This window comes from Octopus bimaculoides, chromosome 30, assembly GCF_046866305.1.
Source record: "Octopus bimaculoides isolate indiv1 chromosome 30, ASM4686630v1, whole genome shotgun sequence".
NCBI lineage: Eukaryota > Metazoa > Mollusca > Cephalopoda > Octopoda > Octopodidae > Octopus > Octopus bimaculoides.
This window is the reverse complement of record NC_142957.1, coordinates 11,178,755-11,193,754: the sequence shown is the minus strand read 5'-3', so window position 1 is coordinate 11,193,754 and position 15,000 is coordinate 11,178,755. Positions and strand designations below refer to the sequence as shown.

At 38.0% G+C, this 15,000-nt stretch overlaps 1 protein-coding gene across 1 annotated transcript in view; it reads right to left on the bottom strand.

Annotated features, from left to right (window-relative positions):
• The window catches only part of LOC106875773 (4-hydroxyphenylpyruvate dioxygenase-like), a 27,515-nt gene that overhangs the window by 1,943 nt on the left and 10,572 nt on the right, over positions 1-15,000 (bottom strand). Inside the window, exons 4-11 of the mRNA XM_089346371.1 lie at positions 14,369-14,473; positions 12,126-12,171; positions 11,257-11,339; positions 7,059-7,252; positions 6,436-6,513; positions 4,885-5,047; positions 3,767-3,838; positions 1,540-1,656 (exon numbers count right to left, since the gene is read on the bottom strand). Coding sequence (XP_089202497.1) covers positions 1,540-1,656; positions 3,767-3,838; positions 4,885-5,047; positions 6,436-6,513; positions 7,059-7,252; positions 11,257-11,339; positions 12,126-12,171; positions 14,369-14,473 — 858 coding nt within the window. The remainder of the gene's footprint in view (positions 1-1,539; positions 1,657-3,766; positions 3,839-4,884; positions 5,048-6,435; positions 6,514-7,058; positions 7,253-11,256; positions 11,340-12,125; positions 12,172-14,368; positions 14,474-15,000) is intronic.

Sequence of the window (15,000 nt, the reverse complement as noted above, 5' to 3'; positions counted from 1 at the left end):
TTGGGGATACATTATGGTCGCTGTAGGGGTCATAGTAGAATCTAAGGTTTAGCTGAAGCTATCTCTACATGTGACTGTTCTACATTTTATGCATAGTTTATCTAGGACTACATTATCTAATGTGTCTTACCATACTGTTGTAGTTGTTGTTGTTGCTTACCCCCAGATCATTTTTGATCCATCGCACATATGATCAAAGACGTTCCAGCTGCGACCATCCTGTCTTTCTTTTAGGCATAGTGTATCTAGGACTACATTATCTTATGTGCCATTCCTTGTTGCTTTTGTTTAGCCCCAGGTCAGTCCTGATTCAGACAGATCTATGATCAAAGATGTTCCAGCTGTGACCATCCTGACTTTTATTCAGACATAGTGTATCTAGGACTACATTATCTAACGTGTCCTTCCTTGTTCTTGTTGTTTAACCCCAGGTCAGTCCTGATCCAGACAGACTTATGATCAAACATGTTCCAGCTGTGACCATCCTGACTTTTATTCAGACACAGTGTATCTAGGACTACATTATCTTATGTGCCATTCCTTGTTGCTTTTGTTTAACCCCAGGTCAGCTTTGATCCAGACAGACCTATGATCAAAGTTGTTCCACCTGTGACCATCCTGTCTTTTATTCAGACACAGTGTATCTAGGACTACATTATCATTATGTGCCATTCCTTGTTGCTTTTGTTTAGCCCCAGGTCAGCTTTGATCCAGACAGACCTATGATCAAAGATGTTCCACCTGTGACCATCCTGTCTTTTATTCAGACATAGTGTATCTAGGACTACATTATCTTATGTGCCCTTCCTTGTTGCTTTTGTTTAGCCCCAGGTCAGTCCTGATTCAGACAGACCTATGATCAAACATGTTCCAGCTGTGACCATCCTGACTTTTATTCAGACATAGTGTATCTAGGACTACATTATCTTATGTGCCCTTCCTTGTTATTGCTGTTTAGCCCCAGGTCAGCCTTGATCCAGTAGACCGATGATCAAAGGTCTTCTAGCTGTAACCACCTGACCTTTATTCAGGCATTGTGCATCTAGGATTACATCATCCAATGTACCCTTGTTTTTTTATCCTCAGTTCAGTCCTGATTCACCAGAATTATTACCAAAGATGTTCCAGCGGTGACCATCCAGTCTTTTATTCAGACATATTGTATCTAGGACTACATTATATTTTTTCCCCATTTTATTTTAATCTCTCTCTCTATTTCTCTCTCTTTCTCTCTCTCTTTCTCTCTCTCTCTCCCTCTCCCCCCTCTCTCTCTCACTGACAATTTCTCCTTCCCACTTCTTCTATGTTTCTTTCTTCTGACAAAGGGCAAATGTTCAAAACATTAGACACTTTTTCTTTACAAGGTCCGATCAAAAAATAACCACCACTGTTGCTAAGGTAACAAAGCTCAAATACACAAACGGCAGCCACATGGTTGTGGAACAAACTTATTTACCCCCCCCCCCCCGCCAGCAATGCCAGCCACTGCTCCTGGCCCCTTTTTATAAAGTTACCCCAACCTTATGGAAACATACTCACCATGTCCAAATTCTCCTTGACTTGGACTTTCGATGACTTCAGACGTTCCCGGAGATTGATATAGTATTTATCTGGAATAGTTAGGAACTTAAGACCACGGGCGAGTAGGTTTTGAACCTGTAAATAGAATCATTAGCCTTCTTTCAACTGGGTTCCTGCGATACACAAGACATATGATACACAAGATACACACCATATATTCTTTTATTCTTTTACTTGTTTCAGTCATTTGACTGCGGCCATGCTGTAGCAATATCTTTAGTTGAACAAATCGATCTCAGGACTTATTCTTTGGAAGCCTAGTACTTATTCAATCGGTCTCTTTTGCCAAACTGCTAAATTACGGGGACGTAAACACACCAGCATCGGTTGTCAGGCGATGGTGGGGGGACAAACACATATACACACACATATATATATATATATATATATGTCTGTGTTTGTCCCCCCCAACACTGATAGAATAAGTACTAGGCTTACAAAGAATAAGTCCTTGCGGTCGAATTGTTCGACTAAAGGCGGCGCTCCAGCATGGCTGCAGTCAAATGACTGAGGCAAGCAAAGAAATAGAAGAATATAAGACAAACTTATGAGAATTCTTTGGCCAGGCAAAGCATTGATGTCACAGACAGCCTCACAACTAAGACACATTTTGTGTAACATAACTCACTAATGTAACATATAACTGCCAATTCTAACAGAACTGCTTAAACCTTTACCTGTTCTGTGTATCACGTTGATACACTGTGAGATTGTAGTCATGGCTGTGTAACTGGCCTATTAAAAGTACCTTTCGGTCATTGGGTGATATGCTGTGCATGTGAAGACCTGTTGAATCAAGTGAAATCGTAGTTGTGGCCAATGCCAGTGACGTCTGACTGGCACCTGTGCCGGTGGTATGTAAAAAGCAGCATTTGAGTGTTGGGCCTCATGGAGGCAGTGATAGGTGACAGAGACCCTTGGTGATATACTGTGCTTGTGTTGACCTGTCAAGCCAAGTAAGACTATATCGTGGATGATGCCGGGGTAAAGTCAATGGTACCCATGCTGGTGGCACATAAAAAGCACCATTCAAGCATTGGGCCTCATGGTGACGTTGATAGGTGACCGAGACCCTTGGCGATATACTGACCTGTCAAGTCAAGTGAGACTGTTGTCGTGGCCGATGCTGGGGTCATGTCAATGGTAACTGTGCTGGTGGCACATAAAAAGCACCATTCGAGCATTGGGTCTCATGGGGCAGTGATAGGTGACTGAGACCCTTGGCGATATACAGTGCTTGTGTTGACCTGTCTAGCCAAGTAAGACTGTAGTCGTGGCCAATGCTGGGGTTAGGTCAATGGCACCTGTGCTGGTGGTACATAAAAAGCACCCGCTACACTCTCAGAGTGGTTGGCGTTAGGAAGGGCATCCATCTGTAGAAACCTTGCCAAATGAGACTGGAACCTGATGCAGCCCCCATACACATTCCCTATTTCTTTTTCAACCACCAGAATAATTTGGGACTTATGAAACAAGAGCTTTATATCAATTTAGAATGCATGAAAGAAAGGCCCACTACAAGTCTGAAAACAAACATAGGCATTTAGGATAGACTAATGAAAATGCAAAAGGTTAAGGCAATTGTGTGGGGGAAAATGTGGGTCCTTTTGTGGGGTTTACTGTAGTTTAGTGAGATTTTCATAAGGTTTATCATATACTTACAGGGATTGCTGGATCTGGTAGGGTTATTTTATAGGGTTACTATCTCTGACAGGTTGATTTCATGGGAGTTATCATCACCCATGGTCTATTTCACTGGGGTTACTATATCTAATGGGTCTATTTTATAGGGTTTACTCTATAAAATAGAAAAAGAGAGAAAGAGACAGGAAGAGAGAGGGGGAGAGAAAGAGACAGGAAGGGAGAGGGAGAGAGAGGGGGTGAAAGAGAGAGAGAGAGGGGGAGAGAAAAAGAGAGATAGAGACAGGAAGAGAGAGGGGGTGGAAGAGAGAGAGGGAGAGAGAGAGGGAGAGAAAAAGAGAGAGAGAGACAGGAACAGAGAGAGAGGAGGAGAGAAAGAGACAGGAAGAGAAAGAAAGGAAGAGCAAGAAAAGGAGAGGAAGAGAGGGAAAGAGTGAGAAGGGGGGATAAAGGGAGCAACAAAATTAAGGGGTCCTTGCAAACAAAAATGCACTCTTTAGAATGAGTGGATGGGGGGTGGAGGAGGGAGTTTGGAGGTACTCACTGACTTGATGATATCGTCCGTGTTGAGAGCTATGTGTTGTACTCCAGCACCTCCATAATAGTCGACGTACTCCTGAAAGAAAAGAGTACAGGGTAGATATGTGTTCTGTAGAGTACGTCTGATGGGGTGTCGCCATTGGCAATGGGTTGCATATGTAATAAGTGTGTGCGTGTGTGTGTGTGTGTGTGGGTGTGTGTGAGAGAGAGAGAGTGTGAGTGTGTATGTGTGTGAGAGAGTGTGTGTGAGAGTGAACATGTGTGTGTGAGAGAGTGTATGTGTGTATGTGAGTGTATGAATGTGTGTGTGAGAGTGTATGTAAGAGATTATATGAGCATGTGTGTGTGTGTGTGTGAGAGAGAGAGAGAGTGTCTGAGTGTGTGTGCATGTGAGTGTGTGTGTGTGAGAGTGTGTGAGAGTGTAAGTGTATGTGCATTTGTGTGTGTGTGTGAGAGGGTGAGTGTTTGTGCATATATGTGTGTGTGTGTGTGTGTGTGTGTATGTGAGAGATTGTATGAGAATGTTTGTGTAAGAGTGAGAAAGTGTCTGAGTGTGTGTGTATGTGAATGTGAGAGTGTGTGTGTGTGTGGGAGAGAGTGTGTGAGAGTGTGTTTGAGAGTGTGTGTGTGAGAGTGTGTCTGAGTGTGTGCGTATGTGAGTGTGTGTGTGAGAGAGAGAGAGTGTGTGTGTGTGAGAGTGTGAGAGTGTGCGTGAGTGTGTGTTAGAGTGAGCATGTGTGTGTGTGTGTGAGAGAGAGAGTGTCTGAGTGTGTGCGTATGTGAGTGTGTGTGTGTGAGAGAGTGTGTGAATGTGTGTGTGAGAGTGTATGTAAGAGATTGTATGAGAATGTGTGTGTGAGAGAGTGTGTGTGTGTTTGAGAGAGTGTCTGAGTGTGTGTGTGTATGTGAGTGGTGTGTGTGAGAGAGTCTGTGTGTGTATATCAGTGTGTGAATGTGTGTGTGAGAGTGTGTGTAAGAGTGAGTATGTGTGTGTGTGTTTGAGAGAGTGTCTGAGTGTCTGTGTATGTGAGTGGTGTGAGAGAGGTGAGAAGAGTGGAGTGAGAGGTAAATCAATCGGTGGAGCAACAAAGCTGTGACATGGTGTCCAAAAATGAAACTCACCTGTATCTGGCTCTTTTTCTTTCCGACCACCGGTTCGTTAATGGGCATTTTAATGGTCTCTTCGTAATTGGTGACCACAATGGAACGGAGCGACGAGTATTGGGTGTAGATCTGCTTGTCGTCGACGGACCAAAACCTGTGGAACTGGAGGTTCTTCTCATACCTGAAAGTCACCAGCAAACAGGAACAATGTCAGTGGAAGGGGCAGACAGAGGGACCAAAAACTAAATGGAGCCATTTGTTGTTTTACATAATACAGGGCATTAATACATGATAGCATGATGGATTTAGGGTTTACGATTGTGGTTAGGATTTAGGGTTTGGGTTAGGGTTTAAGGTTAGGGCTAGGGTTCACGGTTTAGGGTTAGGGTTAAGGTGAGCATTAGCTTCATAGTTTACAGTTAGGATTAGAGTTAAAGTAGGGTTTTGAGCTAGGGTTAGGATTAGAGTTTAGGGTTAGAGTTGAGGGATTAGGGTTAGGATTTAGAGTTAGGGTTAGGGTGAGCATCAGCTTTATAGTTTACAGTTAGGATTAGGTGTTATGGTTAGGGTTTAGGGTTTGGGTTAGGGTTTAAGGTTAAGGTTAGGATTAGGGCTTAGAGTTAGGATTCGGGTTTAAGGTTAGGGCTAGGGTTCACGGTTTAGGGTCAGGGTTAAGGTGAGCATTAGCTTCATAGTTTACAGTTAGGATTAGAGTTAAAGTAGGGTTTTGAGCTAGGGTTAGGATTAGAGTTTAGGGTTAGAGTTGAGGGATTAGGGTTAGGATTTAGAGTTAGGGTTAGGGTGAGCATCAGCTTTATAGTTTACAGTTAGGATTAGGTGTTATGGTTAGGGTTTAGGGTTTGGGTTAGGGTTTAAGGTTAAGGTTAGGATTAGGGCTTAGAGTTAGGATTCGGGTTTAAGGTTAGGGCTAGGGTTCACGGTTTAGGGTCAGGGTTAAGGTGAGCATTAGCTTCATAGTTTACAGTTAGGATTAGAGTTAAAGTAGGGTTTTGAGCTAGGGTTAGGATTAGGGTTTAGGGTTAGAGTTGAATGATTAGGGTTAGGGTTAGGGTTAGGGTTAGGGTGAGCATCAGCTTTATAGTTTAGTGTCAAGGTTCAAAGTTAGAGTTTAGGTGAGCATTAGGGTAGATTAGAGTGAGAGTTAGTGTTAGGATTAGGATTAAGATTAGGGTTTGACTTTGGATTGGATTAAGAGGAAAGTTTAGTGTCATGGTTCGGGGTTAGAGTGTAGGTGAGCATTAGGACAGATTAGGGTTAGAGTGAGGGTTAGGATTAAGATTAGGATTTGACTTTGGATTGGATTAAGGGGGAAGTTTATGATTAGAGTTAAGGTTAGGATTAGGATTAGGATTTGAGTTAAATTCAAGATTAGGATGAAAGTTTAGAGTGAAAGTTTGGGGTTAGAGTTAGGGTGAGCGTTACGGTAGATTATAATTAGATTTAAGGTTAGGAGTAAGTTAGGGTTTCGCTTGGGGTCAGATTAGGAAGAAAATTTGGTGTCAAGGTTCAAGGGTCATATTGATCTAAATCGTAGGCAGCGTTACTTACCATTCAGCCACATTTAACATGCAGTCTTGAGGTTGATTCCCAACAATGTGGTCAATAAATTTCAGGCTCACAACTGGTCTGGAACAGACAGACACAAAAAAGGGTTCAGTCACAGAATAATGAATCTCATTATTACGAGCATCTTTGACATGCATCTCTCAAAACACCCCTTGACAAGTGGGTTTTATTTACAGGGATCACCGACAAACATGTGAATATAAATTCCTCTCCTCAAAACTGTCGGTTAACCATTTATTGACCCCCAAACGGCAAATTCTGCTAAGTCGACCTTGGCAGAATTTGAACTCAGAACATAAAGACAGACAAAATACCGCTAAGCATTTCGCCCAGCATGTTAACGTTTCTGCCAGCCCGCCACCTTCTAGTTTTTAAATACTGAATGACTATGAGGGCCCACCAGAATAAAATAAGGACTCAAAGGGGGCCATAGATAAGAAAGGGTTCTTAGACTTTAGTCAAGACCACTCCCTAACATTTTACTTAAGATTAACCCTTAATAGTTCAGTTTAAAAGAGGGTCTTTAGAGTATTGTAAAGTAATGATTCTGACAGTATCATTAAAACTAGGGTTTTTTACAGTTTAGGAAAAAGAAAATCCCTTACAGGTTGGGTAAGATAGGGTCCTTTTCATTAATTATCTTGTACCCAGGCAGAAAAGGGCCCTTGTATTTGGACCGGTCCACAAATGTGTGTGTTGTGTCTCCGTAGGTTTGAACTGTTGCAAACTTCACAACTCCATCGCTGTCTGATTCCTCCCAAGGTTCACGTGCGACCACTGCGCCTCTCTCCGTTGAGCTCTGGAAAGAACAGATAGAGAGAGGTAGAAGGGCAAAAAGATGATTAAAATAAAGTGTTAATGCTTACAGTATGCTAATTAGCTGCTCCAATTTTGTGTGTCTACTGTAATTGTTGAGTATATAAACAGATTTGCAAAAATGAGTAACGCTGCGATGGACTGGCGTCCCATCCAGCTGGGGAACACATATGCCATTGAAACCGGGAAACTGGGCCCATGAGCCTGGCTGGGCTTTAAAAGGGCGCATTTATTATTATTATTATCAGTCTCTCAGGAAGAGACTATTTTAGAGTACGTTCTGCCTTATCTTCGAAACGTCTAGTTAGAATAGAGGCAGCTGACGAAGGATTAATTCCAAGTGGCTATCTGTTTTCCTATGTGTTCGTTCGGTGGTCTGTAGTTCATTGTTCTAACGTCCTGTACCCTGACATGCATCTATATACACATGTAGATGTAAGTATGTACATATATGTGTGTATACATGCATATATATTCTTTGTATTATATATATATATATATATATATATATATATATATATATTTATATATAACCTATATATATTTATATATATATATATATATATATATATATTTATATATAACCTATTGAATTTTTGTTGCTTTTCTTCAAATTTTATTCACCAAATCTCTTGATCTTGTTTTTGGTTTTTACCCTACCAAACTCTGGTGCCTCAAACATTTTAAGTACTACATTTAATCTTTTGATTAAATCTATATTATTATATATAGCCTTGGGCAGACGAAAGCCTTGTGAGTGGATTTGGTAGACGGAAACTGAAAGAAGACCATCGTATATATGCATATGTATATATATGTGTGTGTGTGCTTGTATGTCTGCGTTTGTCCCCCCAACATCGCTTGACAACCGATGCTGGTGTGTTTACGTCCCCGTAACTTAGCGGTTCGGCAAAAAGAGACCGATAGAATAAGTACTAGGCTTACAAAGAATAAGTCTTGGGTTCGATTTGCTCGACTAAAAGGCAATGCTCCAGCATTGCCGCAGTCAAATGACTGAAACAAGTAAAAGAGTAAAAGAGTATATATATATATATATATATATATATATATATATATATATATATATATATATATAAAATATATAGTTTTAGGGAAAATAACCAAGTATCAAGATATCATTTTATTATATTATATTATATTATATTTATCTTATGATATTTACTTTACTTTATATTATACTCATTTATTGTGCTTTTAATTGTTAATTTTTCTATATGTGATAGTGGATTTTCATCGATGAGTTCTTGAAACTTGGTTATTTTCCCTAAAACTATATATATATATATATATATATATATATATATATATATATATATATATATATTTATATATATATATATATATTCTCTTGCTTGTTTCAGTCATTTGAACTGCGATCATGCTGGAGCACCACTTTTAGTCAAAGAAATCACCCCCCAGGACCTATTCTTTGTTCTACCGGTCTCTTTTGCCAAACTGCTAAGTTACGGGGACATAAACATATTAATTCATTTGGTACTTATTGTTGGTTGAGATATATATATCTAATTATTGTTCTACTTAAGATCTGAAGATTAGCTATAATTTTTAATAGAATTTAATTTTCGATAATTTCAATTGATTTTAATCGATTTAAATTTCTTTTCTATTTGAAAATTAGTTATGAAACACGTGTAATCATTTTATTATATTTATCTTATGATATTCACTTTACTTTATATTATACTCATTTATTGTGCTTTTAATTGTTAATTTTTCTATATGTGATAGTGGATTTTCATCGATGAGTTCTTGAAACTTGGTTATTTTCCCTAAAACTATATATTTTATATATATTTTATCTATAAAGCTCAATTTAATTTTAGTTTTTTATAAATTGATTTTAATTGAGTTTTTACCTGTAATTTTGGATTTTGTCCCTAATATTATTATAATTTTCTAATTTATAATTAACGTTTATTGTTTGTATTTAACTTTCAATTTTTCGTTGATTATAGAATTTACAGGTGGGATTGAGCCACTGTTTTGGAATTCATCTTTGAAGGATATCCCCATCCCATCTAGAAAGGAATGTATTTTGTGCTTTTAATTGTTAATTTTTCTATATGTCATAGTGGATTTTCATCGATGAGTTCTTGAAACTTGGTTATTTTCCCTAAAACTATATATTTTATATATATTTTAATCTATAAAGCTCAATTTAATTTTAATTTTTTATAAATTGATTTTAATTGAGTTTTTACCTGTAATTTTGGATTTTGTCCCTAATATTATTATAATTTTCTAATTTATAATTAACGTTTATTGTTTGTATTTAACTTTCAATTTTTCGTTGATTATAGAATTTACAGGTAGGATTGAGCCACTGTTTTGGAATTCATCTTTGAAGGATATCCCCATCCCATCTAGAAAGGAATATATTTTGTGCTTTTAATTGTTAATTTTTCTATATATGATAGTGGATTTTCATCGATGAGTTCTTGAAACTTGGTTATTTTCCCTAAAACTATATATTTTATATATATTTTATCTATAAAGCTCAATTTAATTTTAGTTTTTTATAAATTGATTTTAATTGAGTTTTTACCTGTAATTTTGGATTTTGTCCCTAATATTATTATAATTTTCTAATTTATAATTAACGTTTATTGTTTGTATTTAACTTTCAATTTTTCGTTGATTATAGAATTTACAGGTAGGATTGAGCCACTGTTTTGGAATTCATCTTTTGGAATTCATATTTTGTGCTTTTAATTGTTAATTTTTCTATATGTCATAGTGGATTTTCATCGATGAGTTCTTGAAACTTGGTTATTTTCCCTAAAACTATATATTTTATATATATTTTAATCTATAAAGCTCAATTTAATTTTAATTTTTTATAAATTGATTTTAATTGAGTTTTTACCTGTAATTTTGGATTTTGTCCCTAATATTATTATAATTTTCTAATTTATAATTAACGTTTATTGTTTGTATTTAACTTTCAATTTTTCGTTGATTATAGAATTTACAGGTAGGATTGAGCCACTGTTTTGGAATTCATCTTTTGGAATTCATATTTTGTGCTTTTAATTGTTAATTTTTCTATATGTCATAGTGGATTTTCATCGATGAGTTCTTGAAACTTAGTTATTTTCCCTAAAACTATATATTTTATATATATTTTATCTATAAAGCTCAATTTAATTTTAGTTTTTTATAAATTGATTTTAATTGAGTTTTTACCTGTAATTTTGGATTTTGTCCCTAATATTATTATAATTTTCTAATTTATAATTAACGTTTATTGTTTGTATTTAACTTTCAATTTTTCGTTGATTATAGAATTTACAGGTAGGATTGAGCCACTGTTTTGGAATTCATCTTTGAAGGATATCCCCATCCCATCTAGAAAGGAATATATTTTGTGCTTTTAATTGTTAATTTTTCTATATATGATAGTGGATTTTCATCGATGAGTTCTTGAAACTTGGTTATTTTCCCTAAAACTATATATTTTATATATATTTTATCTATAAAGCTCAATTTAATTTTAGTTTTTTATAAATTGATTTTAATTGAGTTTTTACCTGTAATTTTGGATTTTGTCCCTAATATTATTATAATTTTCTAATTTATAATTAACGTTTATTGTTTGTATTTAACTTTCAATTTTTCGTTGATTATAGAATTTACAGGTAGGATTGAGCCACTGTTTTGGAATTCATCTTTTGGAATTCATATTTTGTGCTTTTAATTGTTAATTTTTCTATATGTCATAGTGGATTTTCATCGATGAGTTCTTGAAACTTGGTTATTTTCCCTAAAACTATATATTTTATATATATTTTAATCTATAAAGCTCAATTTAATTTTAATTTTTTATAAATTGATTTTAATTGAGTTTTTACCTGTAATTTTGGATTTTGTCTCTAATATTATTATTATTATATATATATATATATATACAACAACAACAACAGCAACATCAACAAAACTGTTTACCTTGAAGATTGCTTCCAGATCTTCCACCTCGAACGCAATGTCTTTGACTCCATCTCCATGTTTTACTAAATGTTGCCCCATTTCTACAATGAAAGAATAAAAGACACGGTTAATCTCTCTCTATCTCTCTTTCTTTCTCTTTCACTTTTATCTCTCTTTCTGTCTCTCTTTTCTTCCCTCTCTCTTTCTCTCTCTCACTCACTTTTATGACACACTCTTATATTTGTGACATATCTTTGTGTTGTATCATTACAAAGATGTATTTAGGATATGTTCATAGCATCACTACCAACCACCACCACCACCACCATCACCACCACCACCAACACCACCACCAACACCACCACCACCACCACCACCACCACAAGCACAACAACCACCAACACCATCACCGCCACCACCACCACCACCACCACAAGCACAACAACCACCAACACCACCACCACCACCACCACCACAACCACCACCACCACCACCAACACAACCACCACCACCACCAGAACCACCACCACCACAAGTACAACAACCACAACCACCACCATCACAACCACCACCACCACCACCACCACCACCAACACAACCACCACCACCACCACAACCACCACCACCACCACAACCACCACCACCACCAACACAACCACCAACACAACCACCACCACCACCACAACCACCACCACCACCAGAACCACCACCACCACAAGTACAACAACCACAACCACCACCAACACAAAAGAACAACAACAACAATGACAACAACATTATCATCAACATCATCTCCCCCACCACCACCACCACCACCACTACCACTAGTCAGAAGGACATACGGACAATAAGGTGTGTATTAATTAATTAATTAATCGATTAATTACTTTCAGGTGTGTTTGGTTCCAACATAGATTGAAGGACGAATATAATCTGCAAGAAAAGAAAAGAAAAGAAAAGAAAATGAAAAACAAATTATAAAAAAGAATTCAAAATATAAAGAAAAACAAAACATTTTTTTTGAGGGGTGGGGGAGAGAAAATGGTCTGAGAAATAACAGAGAAAAAAATGGAGAAATTAATATATAGGCGCAGGAGTCGCTGTGTGGTAAGTAGCTTGCTTACCAGCCACATGGTTCCGGGTTCAGTCCCACTGCGTGGCACCCTTGGGCAAGTGTCTTCTACTATAGCCTCGGGCCGACCAAAGCCTTGTGAGTGGATTTGGTAGACGGAAACTGAAAGAAGCCTGTCGTATATATGTATGTGTGTGTATATGTTTGCATGTCTGTGTTTGTTCCCCCCCTCCCCAACGTCGCTTGACAACTGATGCTGGTGTGTTTACATCCCCCGTAACTTAGCAGTTCGGCAAAAGAGAACCGATAGAATAAGTACTAGGCATCCAAAGAATAAGTCCTGGGGGTCAATTTGCTCGACTAAAGGCGGTGCTCCAGCATGGCCGCAGTCAAATGACTGAAACAAGTAAAAGAGTAAAAGAGAGTATATGTAATCATATATATATATGTACGGTGTTGCCATCCGGTGTCACCAGTCCTCAGTCAAATCGTCCAACCCATGCTAGCATGGAAAGCGGACGTTAAACGATGATGATGATGATGATGATGATACAGGTTTAGTTCACAGGTAACCTAAATGATTAGGTACGCTAGGTAAGTGCTGTAACAGATTACTGAGGCTCGAAGGTTATGGTGGCGAAGATGGTAGTTACGGAGCTATTGCTATTGCCTTGTGAGTGGATTTGGAAGACAGAAACTGAAAGAAGCCCATCATAAATACACATAAGTGTGTGTGTGTGTGTGTGTGGTAAGAAGCTTGCTTACCAACCACATGGTTCCGGGTTCAGTCCCACTGTGCAGCACTTTGGGCAAAGTGTCTTCCACTATAGCCTCGGGCCGACCAAAGCCTTGTGAGTGGATTTGGAAGACAGAAACTGAAAGAAGCCCATCATAAATACACATAAGTGTGTGTGTGTGTGTGTGTGGTAAGAAGCTTGCTTACCAACCACATGGTTCCGGGTTCAGTCCCAATGTGCAGCACTTTGGGCAAAGTGTCTTCCACTATAGCCTCGGGCCGACCAAAGCCTTGTGAGTGGATTTGGAAGACAGAAACTGAAAGAAGCCCATCATAAATATACATAAGTGTGTGTGTGTGTGTGTGTGTGGTAAGAAGCTTGCTTACCAACCACATGGTTCCGGGTTCAGTCCCACTGTGCAGCACTTTGGGCAAAGTGTCTTCCACTATAGCCTCGGGCCAACCAAAGCCTTGTGAGTGGATTTGGTAGACGGAAACTGAAAGAAGCCCATCGTACGTTTATGTATGTGTGTGTGTGTGTTGTTTGTTTTTTGTCCCCATCACCACTTGGCAACTGGTGTTTGTTTGTTTACATCCCTGTAAGTAAGTTAGTGATTCGGTAAAAGGATGAAAAAGCAAAGTTGACCACGGTCAGTGATTTTTAGAGGAAGGGTCAGTCATTTAAATGAACCCCAGTGCTAAACTATTACCTTATTTTATCGACCCCAAAAGGACAAAAGGTAAAGGTGACCTCGGTGGAATTTGAACTCAGAATTCAAAGCCAGAGGAAATGCTTTTCAGCAATTAGGTCAGGTGTGCTAACGATGCTGCCAAATTTCCACTTGCTTTTCTTTTTCTTTTTTATCTCTATAGCTTAGTTGACCTTCCTGGAATTTGACCTCAGAACATAAAGACACGGAATAAATACAAGGAAATCTTACGAGCACTCTAACGAGTCTGCATCCCCGTGGTCCCCGCCCCCCCAAGTGATGACGATGATGAAGAAGATGATGAAAACGATGGTCGTGGTGATGATGATGATGATGATGATGATGGTGGTGGTGGTGGTGGTGGTGATGATGAAGATGATGATGATGATGATGATGATGATGGTGCTGATGGTGGTGACGATGATGATGAAGATGATGATGACGATGACGATGACGATGATGATGATGGTTGATGGTTGATGATGATGATGATGATGGTTGATGGTTGATGGTTGATGATGATGATGATGATGATGATGATGATGTTGAATGTCTAACGAAGCGGAAAACATAACGAGCGTTAAATTCGAACATTCAAAAAAGGGGACTTACGTTGTTCTGTTTGATTGCATGGCTGACGACCTGTCGGCTGTTTGTCTCCAGCCCCTTGTACGCGAAGGGCTCGAAGCCAAAACGGGTGCAGTAATATGATGCGGCCTGCAACGAGAGATAACGACACAGTGTGAAACAATGACGGATGGATGGATGGGTGGTAGCATGTAACAATAGCACTACCAATACATGTATAAATACATAGATATACATATATACATACATATTTAATTTTATATAAAGGGCATTAACTGTGTATCAATGCCTCGCGCTATCGAGGGACTAAATAAGTAAAAAAAAAACTACCAAAAAAAAAAAACAAAAAAAAATTAAATATATCTATGAAGAAACGATGAATATTTTTTCATTATGAGGTTTTTTCCCGCTGACTACTTGATAAATTCTTATAAAGAATTTATCCTATATTATATTATATATACATACATAGATATATATACATACACACAGACATACAGATATAAATTCAAATGAATCGATGCCAGTTCTCTTTTCTTAAACTGGTGCATCAGTTCTCTTTTGCCAAACTGCTAAGTCATGGGGACATACACAGACACAAAGACAGACATACATAGACACATACATACATACATACATACATACATACATACACA